The sequence below is a fragment of the Centroberyx affinis genome, unplaced genomic scaffold (assembly GCF_046629955.1).
Source record: "Centroberyx affinis isolate AG114_WGS23_722 - 3 ecotype Tasmania unplaced genomic scaffold, CSIRO-AGI_Caff_v1 ptg000549l_1, whole genome shotgun sequence".
Taxonomy (NCBI): Eukaryota; Metazoa; Chordata; class Actinopteri; order Beryciformes; family Berycidae; genus Centroberyx; species Centroberyx affinis.
The window spans coordinates 533,851-556,913 of record NW_027279194.1 but is presented as its reverse complement, the minus strand read 5'-3'; the positions used below and the strand labels follow the sequence as shown (position 1 = coordinate 556,913).

Sequence of the window (23,063 nt, the reverse complement as noted above, 5' to 3'; positions counted from 1 at the left end):
ATTTGTACAAATAAATATTTATAAGAAAAACTACAGCATAAGTTTGTTGAACATAGATGGATAATTCATCTTACCTTGGTCTCATCAAAGAAGGCATCATCTGTTGTCACCACTATGTAGAACCTGAACTTGGTTTTACAGGACTGCCTCACAACCGAATTCAGATTACTGTGAAAGCTCTCATACATTTCTCTCTTCGTCTGACCACTGAAGTCAAAATGGTCACTTAAATCAGACTTTGGGAAACCACTATCCATCCTGGAGCGCTTTGTTTTTGATGGGAGCTTTTTGCCGGCACAAACATCATTCATCATGGACTCGTATACCCTGGCGCATTCTGCAGTCACGTCAGAAACCCCAATGTGTCCTGTTGGGTTGCCTTTTCCATGAGCTAATTTTTGAAGATGCAAGGTGTTCTCTTCTTCTGTGTTGTCTGCCAGACCTCTCCTCTCATGCATGTCTACCTTGATTTTTTGGCCAACAAGCAATGGGAGCGCCTCCAGGTGATCCACTGAATCTTCCTGCTCCTCGAGACTGGAAAAGTGCACCGTCACAGGACTAGTGCAAGACAACTTTGATCTGTCGTAGTTGTTGTCCTGATTGTAGCTGGGTCCTCTCTTACTCTTTTTCAGAAGCTGTTTCATTTGTTCTGAGAAGATGAGACACTCTTGTTCCATTGAAGATTGAGTGAGGTCATGTTGTAGGCACCTCTGAGAGAGCTGCTCCACTAAACAGTATGGTCTCTTTCTGCTGGAGTTAAACACTGTACATGTGAGTGTGCTTGTTGAGGGTTCCAGAATAAGACTGTCATCTGTCACTGTGTTCCCTTCGTAATCCAGAACTGAAGCTGTCACTGCAACTGAATGGTCTTCCTCATCGATTTCAATGTCTTCAGTTGTTTGCCCAATTTTCTCCACTAAACAGTGTTTCAACAAATCTTGGTTTCCGTCAACAATCCTGGTGGAACTTTTTCCAGATTCAATGGACTGCATCGAGACAGATGATGAAGGAATCTTGTTCAAGTTTGAAATCTCCCTTCCTTTGTACTGATACAAAGCATCTAGAATGGCAAGTTTAGCTTCATCCAACTTAAATTTACCAACAACGTCTTGATCATTAGATACCCAATTTGCCTTTGAAGAAAACTCAATGCCTTCTTTCTCATTCTCATTTAGTCCTTCAGACATTCCTTTGAAACTTTCTGCCTGTCTCTCTATGAACATGGTACTCAGTGTGGTGTTTGTGACAACAGGGATTTTAGTTTGTTTATTTCTTGGAATAGTGGAAATCGCAGAGGTATCAATTTGCCCTTCTTTGGAGTTGTAATCTGCTTGACTTTCATCACTCTTAGATGGTTTCACAGCCATGATAGGACGCTGGCTGCATGAACGAGGTTCATGACCTAAATTGTACTGTAAAGATACGTTATGTTTCTCTTGGTCAATACTTGGGTGAACAGCTTGCACACACTCAGAAGGAGAAGTTTTGTAAGGATAAAAAGAATCTTGCCCAAAGGAAGTGTCTTGCAATTCTTCTGTTCTTCTAGAGTAGTGTTCAGGAATTGATGAGTCTGTTTCCTTTGGTTGCAACTGAACATGGAATGAAAGTTCTTCCTCTGATGAAAATTTACTTTTGAAAGGTGATTTAAAATGATGTAAGGCTTTTGCATGCAGTTCTTGTTTGGCAGAGGCCAACACCACCTCTGGCTTCATATCATTTATTTTCTCTTCCTTGTAACAAGTTGAGATGTGGCTTGGGGCTAAATTGGTTGGTACGTATTTGCTGCTGGGGCTAGGGGTTTGATCCCAAGAGAGGTGCAAGTCAGCTGTTTCCAACTGGCTGGATTTGTCAATGTGGCTAGATTTACAGAAGTACTTGTCTATGCTTCTTAGAACTCTGAGAGTTCTGAGTTCAAGGTCAGGATGAACTTGTTCTTGTCCAAGAGAAAGACCAGGATTAGGATCATTGTTCACTTGTTCATTGATCACTCTGGACTTGGAGCAAAGTTCCTGTTCAAGAGGCAACTCATCATTTGTAGGTGTTGAACATCTGCTAAGATCTTTCCGAGTGACGTTTTTGCAGACATCATCACCACTAGAAGCAGAAGTACTACTACAAGGGTCAGGATGGAGCATGTGATAATATGGTTTCTCATCCAAAGTTGGGGTAGGGCATCTGTCATCAGACCCACTTTCCCTGCAGACCATTGGCTGGTTGGATTCACTAAGATCAACAACTGGTGTCATTTTACCCGCACACAATAGAGTCTTTTCACTATGCTCTTGAGATGTATTGTTCACCTCTGTGTGCAGGGAACCTTCATGGCAATTAGTTTCTCTGATAAATGGTATTTCTTTCTGGCCTTGAACCAGTTCTTCAACCTCATCATGGAGGTTCAAGACCTGTGGGTCTAAGGTATCCTGTCTGGAGGGTTCTATTTCAAGGAATGGAATTACAACCTGACCATGCATCTTTTCTGATCTCTCATCTTTTACATCCTTTTTGACATCTGCTTCTTTTACCAATGGCATTCCTACTTGATCATTCTGCATTACCTCACTGTGAGATGACGGAGATTGGTCATGGAAATCAACTGACTTGATTGGATTGACTGACTGATTGGATTCAACTGATTTGTTATCCTGATCTTCATTATCGCTACTACTTACATCACAAAAATTTGCCTTAACTTCATTTTGGCTTTCTTCTACAGTACCATCTGTGGTCTGGGGAATAGTTGTACAAGACTCACCTACTGAATGAGTGTTCTCATCAGTCATGGGTAATGCTGCCTTCTTGGAATGTACCTCATCTGCTGAACAAATATCACTAATGGTTTCTGATGTTACCTCATCTACAGATTCATTATCAATATTCTCCATGTGTGATGGCCTGTCAAGTGCAGCATGCGGAACTTGTACTGAAATGGTATCTTCACCTGTGAAGGTATTTCCATTTGCACATGGCACCCTCAACTGTGAATCACTGCAGGCATCATTTTCACTATCCACCTGAGGCGGTTGCTTAGCCAATGCTACTTTGCCATTACACTCCGCATCGCAATCCTCCTCTATGGAACCAGGGCTACCACACATCATAGGTAATGGTTTATCATTCAAATCACTGCCAGCATTCACAACTGAAACAAAATTGCCTTTCACATCAATTCCATGTTCCATTCCAAGGTGAACTTCATCTCTAATGACGCTACCATCATGTACTGGATGATGATTCCTATCTTCATTAACATTTTCATCCTGGTCTGGTGAGAGTGCTTTAGATTCCTCCTCAGCTAAATGCACTTCATTTTTCAAAAGATTTGCATCACAGACTGTATCCGATTCCTTGTTTGTAGAATCATCACTTATATGAATCACTGGTGGAGAGGATTCTACATTATCTTCTTGATATGGTTTATCTTTGCGTTCATTTTCATCATGCTCAGCTGTGTGAACCAGATCAGCAGAGTCACAGTTAGAATCGACCTCTCTGTCTTCCATGGTTTTGGCCGAATCAATTCCAACTTGTTGCACCAAATCCATCTCCGTAGTTCCACGATTTTCACCGCAATCTCTCACTTCTTTCTTTTCATTGTTTGATCCATGTAAAACATGCACAATTCCCGGAGTTCCCAAAACATTCTCTGGCTGAATGCATACATTTGCCATCTCTTCACTTAAGAGAATGAAGGTTCCATCACTTTTAGAAGAGATTGCATCAGCTTTTGGTGAGGGGCATTTGCTCTCATTCTCATTGATGCTTTTGACATCATTATCATCATCCAACTCACTGATGTCTATGGAGTCTACCCTCTCTCTGTAAGACTGCAAAGAGAAAGGGTAAACAGAATCAATAATAAGTTATGTTTTATGTGACATTCAAATACTTTGGGAATAGAGTATGAACCAGTTCAAACTGATAGGCATCTTTGATGATGTACATTAAAGTGATACATGTACAATAGGATACATGTCAGTAGCAGAAACTCATCTTTCCAAAAGTAACAAATGCTGTGTTTCATGGGAGTCTCAATATCGTGGTTAAAAATCGGTTTTGACATTGGTGCCTTCTACTACATGGATAGATGAGAAACTGATGTGGGAGCTAGGCCTATATGTGGCTTATGGTCTGTGAGTTTCCCATCACTGATTATAATCTGTAACGCATCTTATGCTACAGGAGGGTATTTTTGCGCAATATTTTAACCAGGTCATGATTGCCCATATGACTTCCATTCATTTAGCATTAGCAGTGGCTAAATTTTGCTGATGTTTTTATGGCTATTACCAGACAACCAAAGCTTGTATTCCAGTTTCACCTGGTCCTTAGATTGCTCTATGATCAAAAGACCATCTTAAAGTCATATGGGAAAAAATCATTTAAAAAAAATCATTCATTGTATAATAAATTACAATGTCATCAATATTCAAGTAACATTAAAACCAAACCTGACATGCCTGATTTTCAGCTTGATGTAGACATGATGTGCTTGCTTCATGTAGTCCCATTGACAGCTTGGGTGCTTCAGAGGTTTCAGTAGCTTCCGTCTGTTCACGAGACAGAGCAATCTCTTTTCTGTTGACTTGTGGATCAGAAGTGGCAATCTCTTCACTGGGGTTTCTCAGTGTAAGGTCCAAAATCGCAGATCCTTGGTTCACCACAGGTGCATCTTTTTTGCTGAGGTCCAAAACTTTAGAAATTGAAGTGTCTGAAGTTATAGTAGGTAAATGAGCAGATGAATTGGCCTCGACCTCAGACTGAGTTGGCGCTGGTATGATTCCACTGGACATTTCCAAACAATCACTCTCTTCTGAATATGGGCATGTAAAATTTGTGTCAATATGAAAGAACCTGGCTGTTGACCGGCTATAAAACAGACCTATCCACATGTGGACGATGAGTCGCACCTCTTCACTGGTGTCATGAATGCTGAAATCCCATGGGCTGTCGAAGAAAGGTACAAAAATTAGCTCTTACTCTTGAATAACTGATTTAACATGTCATCTTGACTAAGTCAATTCTACCACATAGACCACGAATCTGTCAACTAGATACCTTGAGCCTTGAATGTATTTGAATATATATATATATTTTTTACATTTTTGACGTTGTGTTGAAATTCCTAGTATAAATGAGTAACATGAGGTACATACCCATGCAAGGCTCTGACGACAGTTTTGTCCTTAGGGTCGTTCGTGAACTTGCTGTCTAGATTAAAATCATAGTTTTCTTTCCACTGCCTTGTAACTTGGATAGACCCATCCTTGTCAACAAAGGTGCGGGAGTGTCTGAACTTCCTCCTGCGGGCCATGTCTTTTGTTAGGTATGCTGAAGCCCCATGTTTGTGTCCACTTTTGTCTTCCTGACAGACAATGGCCTGTAGTGCTTGAATTTCATCACCATACATATTCTGGTGATGCTGCTGCTGCAGTCCTGCAGAGCCATTTAAAGGGGGTACCTGGAAGGAAGTGCCTGGCAAACCCAACAGTAGAGAGGAAGATGGGGGCAATGAGTAAGCATGCTCTTTAGATATCAAAACAACCACATCATTGCTTCCCATAAGACCTTTTGGTGAAGGAGATTTAAGACTGGGCCTAGCAGCAGGTTGCCTCAGCAGAGCATGAAGAACTGACTCTTGTTCAGCACTGGTAACATCTTTTGTAAGGTCACACATATCCAAATTTGAGTCAAGTTTTCTCTCAAGTGCCGGGTCTGGCTGTTGTGGAACCTGGTTATTACTGGCACTGAGTGCCAAGTCAGCAAGTAAGGTCAAAGCATCTGTAGATGAGCAAGCAGTGTGCATTTTTTCCTTCAGATTCTTCCTGACTGAATTGTTCCTAGTACAAGCTTTGTATTTGAGCTTTTCGCTGGCAAAAGAAGCTGCTGTTTGAAAATGCAACCACCCTGTGAAGACAAAACAGAGGAGAAAAAGAGAAACCGCATGAAGATAAAAAAGTAGCACATTGAAAGCAATTAATACTTTACAATTATACCACTATATTACAATTATGAACTAGTCACCGACATGCAAGCTATGCCATTTTATCAAATTAACTTTTTTTTTTTTCTCTCCAAAGGGATTGTTTTATTGAGACAATCATGCTACTTTTGGGTGTAGATGCTTGAGATTGGCAAAATTCTAACACAAAGCAAGAGAAAAGCAAAAGCAATAAATAGCAGCTATAGCAGACCATGGGCAGTTGTGAAAGTGAAAGAGACAAGAAAGGGTTCTGTCAGTTAGCAATGTCAACCATTATTTACAATCCCGAGGACATTTTACACAACTGTGGTATGAACAGAATAAGCATTCTAAATATCAGAATTTTGTGATATGACTTACATTTCTTTTTTATGTATTCTGAGGATACATCTTGATGCTTTTTGAGTGTTTTCATCCGACCCTTCCCTGTTAAAATTGAAGAAGGCCTTTGTATGGTCTGAGGTTGTTTGTCTGAAATGGTTTGTTCCTGTATGCTTGACGAGTCTCTTCTCAATTGAGTATCCTGACACTGAGTTTTCTGTACCTTATCTGGCATCGCTTTAGGGGTCAAGCCTAGGGCCTCTGCAAACTTTGGGTCTATTGACAGCGTCTGTGAAACTTCCTCAGCACCCACGCTTGTGTCCAGGACACATCTAATTGAATCATTAGTCTTCAACATCTCCATGTCTGAGTCACCCTTGCTCTTCTTGAGACAAGGCTCAGTACCCTGTGCACTTCCTGGGGACACTGCTTCTGACATAAGGTGAGGGGTTTTCCTCTTTCCCTTTAAAAGAACTGATTTTAGTTTACTAAGCAACAATGCACCCATTTTTGCACTCTTTACTGGGGAGGGAGCATCAGTGTGCTTTTTTTGAACAGCTTCTGAGGGAAGAGTGTCTGCGCCAACTGCCTCTGCTACATTCTCTGAAGAATAGTCCGAAGAAGTGTCCGGCTTCCAAGTGATTGAACCATTGCCATCATCTGACTGTCTCGACTCGCTGTGTTCAGAATTAATAGGACTGACAACGATGTTTTGAAGATGGCTGCCTCCATCCATGGCTTTTGTGGTCTCCATCTTTTCCTGTGTTGTCTCTAAAGCAGGGCTAGGCTCCTGCTCTATTTCTGTTGTTTCAAGAGCTTTCACAGGGGCTTCAACCATCATTTTGTCAGGGCACTGTTCATCTTCTGGAGATTTGTGCGTATCTTTTAAAGACCTTATCTGATCAGCAAAATCTACAGCACCATGTGGAACCAAGATTCTTCCACATTTGGTGATGATTGGCTTCAAGTCCCATCGTTCCGTTTTCTTTCTCAGAGGATGGGCTTCATGTTCTGTTAAAATTGTGCTTTCCATGGTCTCTGGTTCTTTTTCCATGAGTTTAACTGCAGCAGATCTCACTTTTTTGTTTTTTGATGACAGTTTTCCACCTTTACGGCGACGCCTCCGTAATTTCCTCCAATCAATTTTTGAGGGTTTATTCATCCCTGAATGGTCTGATGGGTGCCTGGTCTTGTCATGCTCCTCACTCATAGAGTTGTCAGCCTCCACTGGTAATTTGACTGTTTCTAAACTGGAAGTCTGAACACAAGATTTAGATGACTTTTTACTCCCTCTGCCGCGACCCTTGCGTCGTTTCTTCCAATGCGTTTTTGTGGTCGGTTTGTTACCGACCTCAGGCAGATCTAAAGCATTTTTAGCTTTATCAGTCTTATCATTCAGAGAGTTGACACCTGCCGTTTGTAATTTGGCTGCTGATGAATCGGAAAGTTCAATGTCATGATGCTTTGTTGCTGACACAGCACTGATCATACTCAGACTCTCATCAATGACTCCTGCAGTTCCCTCTGCAGAGGTAATGCTGACAATCAGCTCTGTTGGGAGGTCACGTGATGTGGGAGAAATCAAGAGATTTTTTGCCCCTGTAAGAATATCAGTTTTGGTCAGCACTGCTAGGCCAGGTTTCCCAATGTCTTTGGTAGCATCTCCAGCCTGCAAATCATCTGGCACCTCATTTGGAGGTATAATGGTTGAGTCATTCTTTGCCTCAACAGTTGCTATATGACTGTCCACAAATGTCTCAACATGTGCAGGGGATTCCTGGCCTCCGAACTGGTCTTGTGACCCCATGCTAGCAGGAGAGGCTGGTGCCTCCTCGGGAGATGACAGACAGATGTAGACCTCGTCATCAAGGTCTTCTCTTCGCTCCTCTTGTCCAGCTGCCAAGAGCTCCGAGGCCCTGGACACTGGCAATTGAAAGGAGACTGGCTGGCTTAGGTATGACCTGAAGCTCTGCCATGCCCTGTTAGTCCACTTTGGGGCTGAGTAGAGTTGTTTGAGGGCATCAGGCACATCATACTGATCTGGAAAGATGCTGACCTCCCTAGAGGGACTTGCTGCCAGCCCAGGATTTATCAGTGCTGCGTAGCTCTGCATATGCTGTGCCAGTAGTCCACACAGTTCCTCACTTGGGATGGATCTTTTCTCCATTTCATTTTCTGCATAATTTAATGCTGGCAAAACCTGAAGAATTTCAGATGAAATGGCAGGCATTTTCTGTCCACCTTTTGTGTCTGTAATGAAACAATAAATTGCTTGTTTAATTTACTTTTGCATTGCTGAATGCCACTAATGCTAAATATGAACAAACTTAAGGCGCAGCTAAACAGGGAAAATGTCAATTCATTTACATATGAGAAATAAATCAAATAAAAATATCCACTGCTTAACGCAAGCTGTCATCACCTCTCTGTATTGCTCGTGACTCTGGAAACACAAACATGCCTTGTAGTGCCTCAGTTGTGCTGGACCCAGCATCTGGAAAATTTAATTTTTTTAAGAAAGTGAATATTAAATTAAAAAAAATATGCAGCTGGTCTGAAGTTGAATTACTGTCTTGAAAAACATACAATAGTCTATGACATACTTTTATTATAAGCCACATGGGCAGGACACTTGCGCCTATTTTCATGGATCTGGAATGAACTTTGGTGCAGTGGTGTGAGTCACCTATGTCACATTTTAACACATTTTAATGTTTCTATGTGATACTATATGTTTTATGTTGTGATATGTGTTTTATACTTGCTGCAGCACAAATCACCCATCTGGGACAATAAAATTGACTAGTCATAAAGGTAGAATTCTCTGTAATTTTTCTCTGTAACATATAACACTGTATGTCAGGAGTAAAACATTGCCATATCTTACCATCATATGTAAGGAAGTGGGACGAATGTAACAGTATAAGAAAACCGCCATCATTCAGTTGAACAGTGAGAGCCTGTACATAAATAGGTGTGTTTAGTACGTAAATCAGATAAGGTTTTCAGATATAAAAATGTAACAAGCAAAATTCAACAATATTTTATTAAGCAGTGCAAATTGACATGAAAATAACAAGGACAGATTGATCAATTGACTGATGACAGAAACTCACTAGGTCTTTCTCCTTGAGCTGCTGGATAAGCAGAGAGAGCGAGGAGTCTTCTGCCTCAGAAGAAACCAACTCACACAGACTGCAGCATATGTCGTCCAGAGAGACTGAAAGACAGCAAAAATTATACCAAGCTCATTAAGAATTCTTTGTTAATAATAGGTATAATATAACATTCATCCAGATATACTCTAAAATTTGAGTACCTTCACCAGAGAAGCAGGTTTCAAAGACGGCCTTCGGCAACAACCGTCTCAGATCCAACATGGAAATGGCTCGGTCAACTTTCACCACTGCTGGCCTTCAAAGGCAAGACAAAGCATAAAAAAACAACAGATTATATGATACGAGATATTAGAGAGTCAATTAAGAATATGTACTTTGCATGGTTCACATTTAACTTACAGTTTTGCAGGGATCAAGGCCCCTGTTGTGCACTTCAGTCCAACATCATAGAATTGAGTGCTGATCTGAAGCTGACCCCTCCAGGGTAAATAATGACACGCTGGAATCACATTACCACATACAACAACTATCAAAAACAAACAGAAATGGTCCATTTACAGTTAATTGAGAATGTCGACACCTCATACAAATGACTGACAATCATTTTAAAAAGGTAGAAAAGGTAGTAAGTCTAAGGAGATTATCATTAATATACTGCTCTGTATTAGTTGTGGTGGCACATTCTTCAAACAGTGGCCCCAATGAGCTGTTTAGTGCTTTTATTTGATACAATTTCAGAAATTCCTGGGTTAAATTACTCCCTAAAATCCCTTATGGCAGACTGGCAAGTTGCAAAACAAAAACAGCCAGAAGAGGACATAGTGTGTGCCGACAGAAAGCACCTCAGAGGGACTATAGAATAAAGCACTGATGGTGGTTATCGTATTGCTTTTGACAATGATAAATATGGAGAAAATCCTACCAGGTTTGCCATTAATTAAATATTACTTACCGATTTTTTCCTCCTCACTGAAAAGAGAAATTGGGAAACACAATTAACTTCACAGCTTAAAGATTCTCTGCATGGATGAAATGGTATTTGGTGTGGTACATTTACTATAAAACACAGAGGGCACAGTATGTACAGTATTGTTGTAGTGTTACAGTACCTTTTCTCCTGTGGGTCTAAAGCTGTTGCCTTGGTATCCGTATATGAAAATGATACAATGGCAATTGGACAGGCATGGCTGGGAGATTGGGCCGTTTTGCTACCTCCATCATGTAGCAGCTCATACATGTAATACTGCAAGACCAAAGCAAGAGGCACTTCAGCTGCCCAATGTCCTACAATTTCTTATCATTAATATGCACATTTATGCAGCAAGGTACTCCAAAATCAAATCAGATCATCTATAAAGGAAACCTGTGGTGTAAATATGTTTCTATCATGTATTGTTATTGCGTTATGGTGTTCACAAGAATGTGTCCACACACAGACACAAACACACGGCACATATACGACTTAATGTCCCGCATACCATGTACTATGGTGGTGGGAAATATAAATTCTCTGAGCTTTGATACCACTAGTGATATGAGGTTAGTCATTGGTTAGTGTTAGCATGTTGTTTGCATTGATTTTCTGTACATTTATAATTTTATAAATAGCGAGGGGGAAGCAGTGAACAATCTTTGTTAACAAGTGTACTGCCTTCATCCCCCATCGAATTGCTCAGCAGAATAACTGCATCTGCAAACTAAAACTGCTAACTGCTAACTGTCAGATGAGGAGAGTGTGACTCACCTGGGTTCTCTCAAAGGCAAGGAAGGAGCTGGTGTTGGCCGACACTGCTGAAAACTGTTTTGACACATGGCAGTCAAATCCCACAGAGGGTGTGGTGAGGTTCTGGGTGTAGTTCTCTGAAACAGTTTTAACTCGACCCTATTGAAAACCACAAAGGAAGATGATTTGAAAATTGTTTCATAGAAAAAGATTTTTTCTTTTACCCCTTGCACCCTAACTTTCTAAATGTTTTCTAACTTTGTAGCTGCTTAAGGGGAAATTTAAGTAGAAAGTAAACATAGATTTAGAACATTTTTTCCATACTGTATGACAATGTCACATACATATTCTCTGATGAAGGAATAGCTGACTATGGCTGATTCTCTTCTATCTGACTTTTGCTGGGTTGGAAGGCTAGCTCACTGCAGGTGATTGGTTAGAATCACTCAGATGCCGTCTCACGTCAAAACTTTATTAATCCACCACCACAACCACACATTGTTGGTACATCACAATTGGCTTGGTGTATCTTTTCACATATTCTGTATCTGCTTGTTCCAGCACTTCATTGAAGCTATAGCTGCTTATACTGAGTGAAACATTCAAAGCCAAGATGCCATTTTTATGGTAGCACCATTACATCAGATGTAAAAAAAAAAATCTAGATGTCTTGTGCATCATTATATACACATTTCCCTGTAACTCAGCATGACATATTTGGTATCTTTGGAAACCTTGGGACTAGAATTTAAAATAAAGTAGTTTGGACAAAGCTTAGCTGTGCAACATGCGTTTGTAGGGTAGAAGAGGTTAAATTAACACAATGACCCAATTATCTCTACACTCATTTCATCATTTTCTTTTTTCAATACCTTTGTCAGCCTGATGATGGCAATGTAGCCAGATTTCCCATGATACCAGCGATTGAGGTCCAGGCAGTCAGAGTACGTCGATATATACACACCTGAGTAAACACAAGAACCTTTCACTCATAAATGTGCTTCTAGATCATAGATGGTAAATATTGGGAGGACAATTTAGCAGTATTTGAGGATACATTTAAATACAAAACAACTTTTTTGATCCACTTTGGGTACAGTGCTTCACTCCTAACTCTCAAGCAGTCTTCCACACAAACGACACTCCTACAACAGCAAAACCACACCTTGAAAAGTGAGTCCGACACAGCTGCCAAGGACACGCCACACCTTTGAGAACTATTTTCATGAATCAGTGCACCAAGCCACTCACTAAACAGTCACCAATTGTACAATATCTACTAAAAGTAAATGTGAATGTTCTTAAGTTATGGTCAACTGCACACCAACTTGAAAAACACGTTTCATGCTGTTGAAACTCCGGGCTTTAGACAGGAACAACACTATATATGGTCTAATAGGCCATAACCAAGAAAGACACACATACTGTAGCCACAAGAGGTTTCAGGCAAGAAGTTAAATCTTTAATACAAGGGTCAAGAGCTTTATAATTAAGTTCAAAGATTAGCTTTTGACATTCATGGAAACAGTGACAGTTAAGGCCTATATGCCTCCATCTTTGTACTTTGGCAAAGCACTCCAAGTGCTGCTATCCGGCTTTTTTGGTGAGCTTTGCATGTCATTTTATATTAATGTTCCATCAAGAGGTTGGGATGTGTAAACCAAATTCCATAATGTTCATGCAAATCCACCTTGAGCTATGAGCCACTACAAACCAGGTAGTTCTGGCTGTGCCTTCTGATTGGCCAAGATACAATGCTACAGTGACATTATTTCATGAAGGCCCACGGCTGTCTTGAAATTGCCAATATGCCCAGTGTTACTTTGATTCCAATAAGCTACTGACCCAATCCCTTACTAGCCTCTAATTCTCTATCATCTGCAAAGTTTCCCTCAGTTTGTGGCTGTGTCAAATACACATGGGCTCACTAGCCGCTGCTGTCCTGCTTGTGTTGAGCCAAACAATGTCCTTAACAATATGCAAATATAAACCACGCTCACAATGATCACATTCACTAACACTTAGTCCTGGACTTTATGCAACAAATTTCATAACATAGCAGCAATATTGTTTAACTGACTGAGACGTTTTTGGGCCGAGTGATTTAAACTAGCTGGTGGCCACAGCCAAAAATCAAAATGGCAGACAATCCAATCATCCAAGAGGCATCTTGTTAAGCAGTGTTTGCTGGATATACTGTATACAGAGTTTTGTCCTGATTTGACCTAAAGTATGCAAGATAGCTGATGTGATTTTAAAGATTTATATAGTGTTATAAGTCAAGCCAAATGGCGTAATATGGCACACAAGCCTAGGAAGTGCCAAGTTATTCCTATCACTGCATAAAATCAATTGTGCAACACTTCTGACAGTCTAACTTCAGTAGGTGTACCTGCTTGCAGCGGTTGTTTGCTCTTCCAAGTGTACAGGAAATGAAAAAGTGAAGTGTTTCCGTCAAAAGGGAAACAGCAAAACATTTCTAATGTCTAGCCTACATTCAAGAGGATAAGTTGCTTCATAAGAGAATGAGAGACATTCAGTTGAGTTCTCTCTACAATGAAAACAAAAGGTTTAGTAGGAGGCAAATCCAACATCTAAAAACTGGATTGACAAATTCAGTGTCTCCTTTGTATATATTCAGTAGTGCGCTGCCAAAGCTAAGAAAACTGCCACAGATATTAGAGAAAAAGCTTATTAAAATATCAGTATAATTTTGCCACATTTCCCTTTAAAGAATAAAGAATTGTAGTCCTAATATTCTTTGTTTCTTAATGGAATTCATGTGTTTTAATGAGAAAGTATATGAAGAAATTTGTTTTAGTAGTATTACAATCTGTACAAGAACAGGATTATCCCAAAGCAACACTGCTACATTAAATTACATCTGACACACTGGAGTTCTTGTTTTAATATCTCCAACATGGTTTCATACTACAGCTCAGAGACGTAACAGCTCAACAAAAAAGGACTTTGACCAGTGTTTTTACTTGATAACTGCCAGAGTTATCACGGCCTAGGCTGGGCAGAGGGATAACAGACAAAAACTTTGTAGAGTTGTAGATAATCCGTTTCCCATACTTCTCCCACCTGCAAAGCCAGGGACTGATCCGACCTTGACTAGTTAAGCAACACTTTAAAACTTGAGGTTGATGTATAAGCAAAAAAACAGGAGCAGCAGGAAAGCATGCTACAATTAAGCTGAATTTATTAACTTTACTAGCTAATTATTCCCCTTCTGTCTATTAGTCTCCAACACACTTTACATCCTGCTTTGCTATAGGGTTAGTTTATCTTTCACAGCAGACTTTCTCTTCCAGTTTCATTTTTATGCACTGATATAACTGTTGGGCGTAGTTTCACTTTCAAAATCAGAGGGACACCAGACACACAACATGGACCAATCCTTAGCTTGGTAAGAGAATTGCTGTACTAGATCTTTTGACTTACGAATGTTTGCATGCATTCACATTGAAGTAACCTATAATATACTGCAAGCAATGTTATTAAGTTGCATGGTACAAATTGCATTGTATGCATACCTTAATAATTGGGTAATTTCTCTACAGGAACATGACGTCTTGTTTTTTCACTGCTTATGCATACTGTGTACTCGATCTAATCACTGGGGTGGGACGGGGTTGGCAAGGTTGAAACGTGTCAGTTTGAAAACAAAAGCGAAAACACCATTTACCCTTAGAGGGATCTCCGAGAGTTGTGCATGTGCTGTTCCCAGTGGGCACACCAGTTTCTCCAAGTTTATTAGCCTTTAAACAAAGAAAAATAGAAATTTAATACAAGCAAAATGATTGGGCTTTCTTCTGTGAGAGAATGTTTCTATGGTCAGCACAGTTATTTATCTGTACCTTGTTTGCATCATCGAACAGCAAAAACCCATATGATTCCTTCAGATCCTCTGATGAGTATCCTGCATCTCTTCTCTTTGCTCGGAAGGTTTTATACTGATATAAAAAGGCAGAAAAATTACTTTGAAACTCATTGCAGACATTCATTTGATTTCGTTGAGGTTTCACTCATAGCATTAAAGGTTTAGTTCCTATTATCATTATTATTATTATTATTATGTAACATTCTTTTTCTTCTTTGCCCAGGTTCTCTGATAAGCATACAAGCTAGATTAAATCACCTAAACATGTAGCCACTCCTAATAGATGACATATTTAAATATTTAGCAATATCCTTGCCATTTAGCATGAAACACAGTGCTGCTGTCGATTGAAAGTGGTATGACTGAGTGATATGACTCTTTACAATAACTCTTAATCTCAAGGTTCACATGAAAACAACATGAAAAAAGAAAAACAAAACACAAATAATTCTTAATATATAACAATCTAAGACCATAAAGACAGCAAACATCAAATTACAGTACAGCCATCTTACTAAGTGTGTATAAATCAAATGGTGGGACATGGAGAATAAAATATGGATTTACCTGTTCCTCCAGTGCGGGATTGTTGATCAAGAAGGCTGATTTGTATCTGAAAGACTGCTTTGACTCCTCATACAAGTACGCACTCTGAAGTGGGGCCAGGATGTTGTTGTGAAATAACTCTGAACTTTCTGGCACAGGTACCAAAACACCTAAAAGTGGACAGAGGGATATAAAGAGCATGAAACACGAGTGGTACTAGCGAATTTGAAGCCAATGTGTTTTCGCTTTTGCCTGAAAAAAAAAAAGTTTCCTGATTATTTCACAAGCCTACAAACGCAGTTCTCCTGGACAGGGAACCGACCTATTTAAATGCTCTTTTTCTCGTAATAATGTAGCCTATGGTCTCTGTCTCAAGCTTAGTCACCAAAACAAATCAAAACCCCAAATCCACAAATTATTGTACAGCTTAAAGTGAAAGTTACACGAGGGCAGGAAAGATCGTCACCTTTAATCGAGGCACCACCATTCGTATTTTCCATTGCGGAAGACTTAGGAAATCTGTGGCTCTCCCTTTGCCTTTCGATGAAAACTTTTGTCGCTGGTTTTAAACATTCCAACAAAATAGTAACGTCCCGTGGTCAATAACCGTTTGAAAGTCAGTTCACCATTCGCGACAGTTTCTACAGACATATTACTGCGACAACCAGGAAGTTACCAATTTAACGACAGAATACAACCCGTAGGAAATATTTCCAGTTAAATCCACTTTTGTCGTCCTATATAATTAAAACCGTTTATACTAATAGCTTCACGATCACCTAATTACTTGTCGCTACTCAGCGCGTGGATACGTGGTTTCGAAAAAGAAACAGAAACCTCTCTAAGCGAACGCATCCATCTTGAAAGCCTCCACAGTCTGGTCGAGGCAGTTGTCGCTTTGCCAAGGCTTGCGCCTCCGGTTCAGTTCTCATTTGTGTGTTTTCTCCCTTAATCCCATGACTATTTACTGAATATCAACAACGATTGTGCAAACGGGCATACGCTGATCATCAAAGATGTGTTACTGTCCGTGTGTGAAATACAATGTGTATCAGTTTATGGTTACGTACAGTAAAGCGAGATTATGAGTTGTAACCATAGACTGTGGTTTTAACCCATATTTAGCATGATTACATTTGGCTGCTCTGGATCATTGAGCAAAATTGCTCGATCGACACGTTAGGCCTACTGGTATTAGGCAAACATTTGTGTCAATTCTGAACTATGTTTTTAATGAATTTGGATTGATGAAGATTTGTTTAGTTTAGTTTAGCCTAGATTGTAAGGGACAAGTGCAGATAGCCTATATGTATACAGAGATAGCTAATTTCCAACAATAGTCTTCATGGGTAGTCAAAGTCAGTCAAAATGTACATTATTTAATTTCAAAATCAAACAGGCTATATGACAGAAAGAAAAACACAACAACAAAAAATAACAAAACAACAAAAATGTTTACGGAATACGCAAATTAAGTTTTATTGGTGCCATACAATTTTCACCAGCCTGGACTTTTTGCAACCATGTGAGTAATTATCTTTTTCAACCAAATCATGCAAGGCCACAGCAGATAGTGGGGATGGGGACAGGCCCCAGTTGGTGGGCACCAGCAGCCCACTGGCGGCAGAGTCAGCGGCCCAGCGGCAGGTTGGTAGGTAGGTAGGTAGGTATATGGCATCTGCACATGGTAATACCATACATGGCAGGTATTACCTTATATATAGCCCTATATAGAAGGTAATACCCACAGAACTTGAATAGATAGAACAGTCCTTCCACTGTTTGCTATAATTTGGCTGGTACACAATAAAATGGCGACTATGGCATTTTAAGGGTTAGTTGCTATGGTGACAATGTCACACTTGCTTGAGAACTGTACCGATGAGTCTGCTGCACAAGTGCTTATAGCAAACTGTCAAAAGTCAATGGAAAGCTGACGTTAGCGACAAGGTTAGCATTATCAAAAATTGTGCTTCTCTTGCTAGCTTTTCTCGTCAAAATCAGCATATTAATTTAATATAGCCCCACAAATGGTACAAACTAACAAAGCTTAGCCTACCTTTAGTGGAGAAGAAGTTAGCATTCGCTAACTTCAAACAGCTAATGGACATCGGCTGAAACAATTTAATTCAACTATAACCACGTCCACTAACTGCACAGATGTCAAAACTTTTGACCTCGTTAAAAAGACAGCAGGAACTTGTAAAAGAGCACCACCTAGTGGTGGCATGAGTGACAACTTAATTCAGCTCCAATGCCAGTTTTCCACTGCTTTGGTCCTTGCTGCAAAACCTCTCGCCTTAGCAACTTGCCGTAAGTCAGCTCATACAGAAACTAGCCCAACAGTACACATAAAAATGGCCGCTGGAACGGCCATCCAGTAATGTTGATTTGAATGGGAAAGACCGTTCTATCCATTCAAGTTCTGTGGTAATACCACTTCTGCTGGCAGATGCTACCCAAGGAAGTTCTTGGCATCTGGCACGCCCTCTACTGCCAGCCCAACCTCATAAGATACGCTTTTTCTTCCAGTGTGATTTTACCACAGGTAAAGCTGTAAGTGATTGTCGTTTTGTGTAGCGCTTACAATAATGGATGACAATTTGATATAGCTTAGTCTTTCAATTCTCTATTAGTCCGGCCAGCTGGGTTAGCTCTGGCTATTAGCCAGGCTAACAACAGCCTAGACCAACAACATAGTCAAGGATATTTAAAAATGATCTTATAAACTACATTACAAAAGCATCACACATAAGCTCAGAGCGGAATGGACTAGGCTAATTCAATGTTAACCTAAATATTTCAGGCATATCTTATTTGAATATGTATGTTGGAGTTGGGCTGGCGGTAGAGGGCGTGCCAGCCTGCCAGCGGAGGTACCACTTAAATGTCAACAGAAGCTGATTGTTATTGTGGCAGCTGCCGGTGAGGAGTGGTACCTGCCAGTGGAATAAGACTGGCATACCTGTGGCCACTTTTCAATCTCGGCCCTGCTGGTAATCCTGATGGTTCTTGAAGTGTTTTGGCCATTCATATGTAGCACCCAGATTTGAGAACAGCTGGGTTCCATATGGTTCCACTCATTCAAACAATCAGAGAATATACAATGCAAGAGTAAAGGATAACTAAATTGGATTTGCATTTTGAAATTTTGAAAGGAGAAAAAAAATCATCGGTACAAGACAAGAAAATTCCATAGTGCTTTACGCAACAGCGTCGTCGTACAGCATTTTACAAATTCTCCAAGAGAGAATGCTTGAAAGAACGGTGGATCAGACTTATATGGTAAGATTACATTTTTCCCACGACACAGCCGAGGGCATCACAAGGCAAATTCAGGTCAGGCAGTCAGTCAGTCAGTCAGTCAGTCAGTCAGTCAGGTAGTGCTTAGTGAGATGATGTGCTTCATCAGATGACCTCTAGAGGGCGTTTTTGACTGTGAGATGCAGTGTTTCCCATACAGAAGCACACACATCAAAAGTTGCTCACTGTATAGAATTGGATCTAAATCGATCTCTAATGCGCCTGATGTGCGCATCACGTCATGTCTGTCTGAGATGTACAGACAGCAGACCAGCAGCATTGAACTCAATCCACAGAGTCTCCCGGTGTGAAAACAAAACTGACGCTTACACTTGTCAGTAACGGGGATTTGCAGACAGTAACTCGTCTTCGCTGCCCTAAACTTTAACGGCAGGTGCCTTTAACGTTACCTTGTGGTATTTAAGTAACGTTAGTGGAATTAGGTAATTTCACCGTGTCGCAGTGCTTCAGTGCATAGAATTGAACACGCGCCGTGGGTCTGTACAGGATCTGTGCTTGTTTTCAAACTGCCGTGCAGGGTATTAAGATACCAGAGCTGTTACGGAGCACAGAGCTAGCTACCATGTCAAATCGCCGCTGAGGTCAGAGTGACAGCAGAACGAGCGTAAGATCTGTTCTGATCGTGTGATTGGTCAGGAATTGGTGAGAGCTATGGGTATTATACTGGGTGTTATGGAAATATAGCCATGTGTCTGACGATACAAAATCTCATTTTTTGGGGTGTCCTGGTGGCTTGGTGGTCTGCGCAGACCATTTGAATGCAACATTCTGGGTTCGAATTGGGCCCAGGCATTTATAGCATGTTAACTGACAAAGAAATTTGTCTGTTCTGCCTCATGACTAATTTTATTTGGTTGTTTGGTGTGTGTTTTGATTATTTCCACGTTCCCATACTGTGTTGGGTTTCTCTGCCTCTGCGATGCATGTAACATTTGTGTCTGATAGTCTGATCTGGATTGTTCTTTGTTTAGTTTCTTTTGCATGTTTTTTTTTTTTGTCCCCTTTTCCCCCTTACCGTTCGAGAGGTCCTTTTGTCCTCTTGCTAGGCCGTCATTGTAAATAAGAATTTGTTCTTAATTGACCTGCCTGGTTAAATAAAATAAAAAATAAAAATCCCCTTCTCTTTCCCAATCTTTCTTGCCTCTCTCCAGTTTGATCTAATAAAAGCGAAAATGCCCAAAAAGTAGCCTAATCTTTGAAAACAGAAGAGGTTGATCTATACGCACATTCTTAGACAGGCGCAGAGCTAATAACAGGCTAAGTCACTGTAAGATACAAAAGTAGAGCTTGCAGAGATGCAAATCGTCACTGCGGACCTTGTGCTAAATTTCAATTCACCTCATACTGTCCCTTCTCCAATCATCCGTTAACCAGGAAAAAAGGCAAGATATCATCATGCAACGTCATCTACCAACTCAAATGCCCCTGTGGAAAACCATATGTTGGCAAACCAAGACGCGCCCTACAATGAAACTTCTGTTCAAATGCTAAGCTAACATAGCCAGAAGACCCTCGCCATTTCAGGCAGCAAGACAGAGACAAAGCAACAGCTCATGCCTCTGCTGGACAAGCCATGCCTACAGACATCACAGGCCCTAGCTGGTGCATGTGGATTTCAATTTGCTTAACATTTTCTGCACTTTGTTGATCTTTTCAAAAAAGTCCAAAAACCTCTTGGGCTGGTCGCTGTAGTTACTGCCACCTAGCCCACTTAGCCCACTTAGCTAAACCTCCAATCCAGCTGTAGCTGGAAGGTGACCGTCTAGACACCTGAGATGGAGCTGAATAATGTGCTCAACTGCTAAGTTCGGAGCACTAAGTTTTACTGGTTGCCAGATATGTCATTCATAACCCTAACCCTAACCCATGAAGGTAGGTAGTGTTATTAAGTTGCCAAGCACCCAAGAATTCAGAAAGCAAATGCTCCAATCGCAACACCTCATCAATAGTGACGCTTGCGCCGCAGGCAACAGCAAGGCCTCAGAAAGAGACTCCTGTCTCCAGACTCAAAAAGAGTCAAAGAGTCTAGTTAGGACCAGGCAAATTGCCACCTGCTGCCACAGCCAAAAAAAAATACACAATATCCTAGATATTTTAAACAGACCTACATGTAGTGGACAAGACCATGTGATATGATAGTAATTGGATAATGACTCAATGTTTTAGCCTACATTACTTGTTAAAGACAAAGAGTTTGTAACTCATTACTCCCCAATAATAAGTAGGATGAGAGAACATAGGGCTGGCCAAGGTGGGAATTTTGATAACATTACTAAGAGAGTCACACAGACATTTGCACAGCAGCATGGCTATGTTAATCAATACATTCAGGTCATACCCAATCCACTCAGAGTAGTAATTCCAGCTACAAGGCTACCTGCCCATTATGCTTTGTTAAGGGGACTTCCAGGAGTATCTTATTTAGCTGCACTAAGTGTTCCCAACCCTCAATGGCCACGTACACTGTGTTCCCAACTCTCCCAACATGAAAGGCAACATATAGCCTAACCTAATATGTGTAACGTGGTTGGTTGGTTAGCCTTGATTCCCACAGCATTAAACTACACTGACCTACAAAGCAAAACCACGCTAACTACACATTTGGTCAAAACTGAGTTATGACCTCTTTTGTGGTCAACAATATCTGTTTGGGATATTTTACAATATACAGAATGGAATATTTTATTGATTCCCATAGAAAGTTCTCCTTTTGTTTCCCTTCCTCCACAGGAGGATCAGAGGGCAGGGACAGAGCTGCAGAACAGCTTCTCTGGAGCTGGTAGGGTTCAGTGTTCAGTGCTCAATGACACTTCAGCAGGGCAGATGGCTTCACTGACACGGGGCATCGTGAACCTGGGTGTGCAGTTGAACGGCATTCTCCCTACTCACTATGCCACCCTGTTTTACCTTGTGGTGAGGTGTCCAGACTCAACTATGAGCCATTTTAGAGAGAATGGATTTTCAAAATTGCAGCAAGTCCAAAATCAAGCAGGCAAACCACCTCTAAGTACAGAATTACAGTTTTTATCCATCTCACACACTGCCAGCTAACTTTTCAGCTAGCTTATGTTACTTGAAAAATGCCACTGTCCCCAGGGAAGATGATGTTGGAGCTGGTGTTGAAACGCAATACAAAACACAGCAATTCGACACAATTCACAAAGCACGTGACATTTAACCTACCTGGCTCATGCCAGCTAAAGTTAGATAAGATCGCTAAAAGAACAATCATTCCTACCTGCGTCTTTGGTAGCTGGTCCGCTGTCTGTGATAAGACAGCAGTTATGCATTATGTTGTTTTACTAGTTCTCTGTCATCAAAACTACTACTACTCCAATCGATAACCACGTCGAATCATTTAATCTCAATATTTTTGAGAGACATAGCTCTCTGGCCTTACAGACCACTCAGCCAGTTTACTGCAACATAATTTGAGTCCCTCCGGTTTTCCCAGGGGGGAAAAAAATCACAATCCGTGAGTCAAAAAAATCTGAAGGTAGGAAAGAGGTGTGTAGGTGTTAAAGCATTTTATTGCAAAACAACAACAAAAAAAACACATATATTTTCAAGGTGTTGCTAAATAAAATGATAATAAAATGATAAAAAAAAATAAGATGCCATATTAAATGTGCAAAAAAAATGGCTTCAAAGGCTAAGGACAGTTATGGCCCACTGCACATAGATCATGTTATACCTGATTTGTGACTTAATTTCCATTGATTCAACTCCTTTTCGAAAGATTCAGAGAAAACCGAACTAGAAGGCACTCGGAGAGCGCAGACCTCCGCCAAGGTTCGTGCTATTATTGCTTGTTCGTGAGTCGGATCCGGATCCGCTCCAAAATGTAATGGATTCTTCCTTGGCCCATGCTACACCCTTCCACAAAGTTTCACGAAAATCGGGCCAGTAGTTTTTCCGTAATCCTGCTAATAGACAAACAAACAGACAAACAAACAAACTAACGTTAACAAACGGCACCGAAAACACAATCTCCTTGACGGAGGTAATAATAATACATGCAGCAAGAATGTGTGATCCACCATGAGTTTACAAGCACTTTAAAGTAAAGAATAGGCTAATCTCTTCAACAATTCTAGGTCAAACTAATGGTTAGGGTTGATATCCATTATTATATTATCCAATTATTCAGTACAGTTCTGTTGT

At 40.5% G+C, this 23,063-nt stretch overlaps 1 protein-coding gene across 1 annotated transcript; it reads right to left on the bottom strand.

Annotated features, from left to right (window-relative positions):
- Window positions 1–65: 65 nt before the first annotated feature.
- On the bottom strand, window positions 66–16,439 carry tasor2 (transcription activation suppressor family member 2). The gene is made up of 17 exons (XM_071518066.1): window positions 16,042–16,439; window positions 15,597–15,745; window positions 15,007–15,102; window positions 14,835–14,907; window positions 12,016–12,107; window positions 11,165–11,302; window positions 10,530–10,663; window positions 10,373–10,389; window positions 9,820–9,919; window positions 9,621–9,715; window positions 9,418–9,521; window positions 9,189–9,261; window positions 8,724–8,795; window positions 6,341–8,551; window positions 5,154–5,472; window positions 4,458–4,944; window positions 66–3,824 (listed from the first exon to the last, which is right to left on the bottom strand). The coding sequence occupies exons 1-17, from the start codon at window positions 16,073–16,075 to the stop codon at window positions 66–68; spliced, it is 7,953 nt and encodes a 2,650-aa protein (XP_071374167.1). The 5' UTR covers window positions 16,076–16,439.
- Window positions 16,440–23,063: the final 6,624 nt, after the last annotated feature.

Coding starts and splice junctions, on each gene's coding strand:
- tasor2 (XM_071518066.1), bottom strand. CDS start 16,075: ATGGAAAATACGAATGGTGGTGCCTCGATTAAAG. Junction 9,262..9,417: donor AGCTCAAGGAGAAAGACCTA/GTGAGTTTCTGT, acceptor ATTTATGTACAG/GCTCTCACTGTTCAACTGAA. Junction 5,473..6,340: donor AGAATACATAAAAAAGAAAT/GTAAGTCATATC, acceptor TGGGTTTGCCAG/GCACTTCCTTCCAGGTACCC.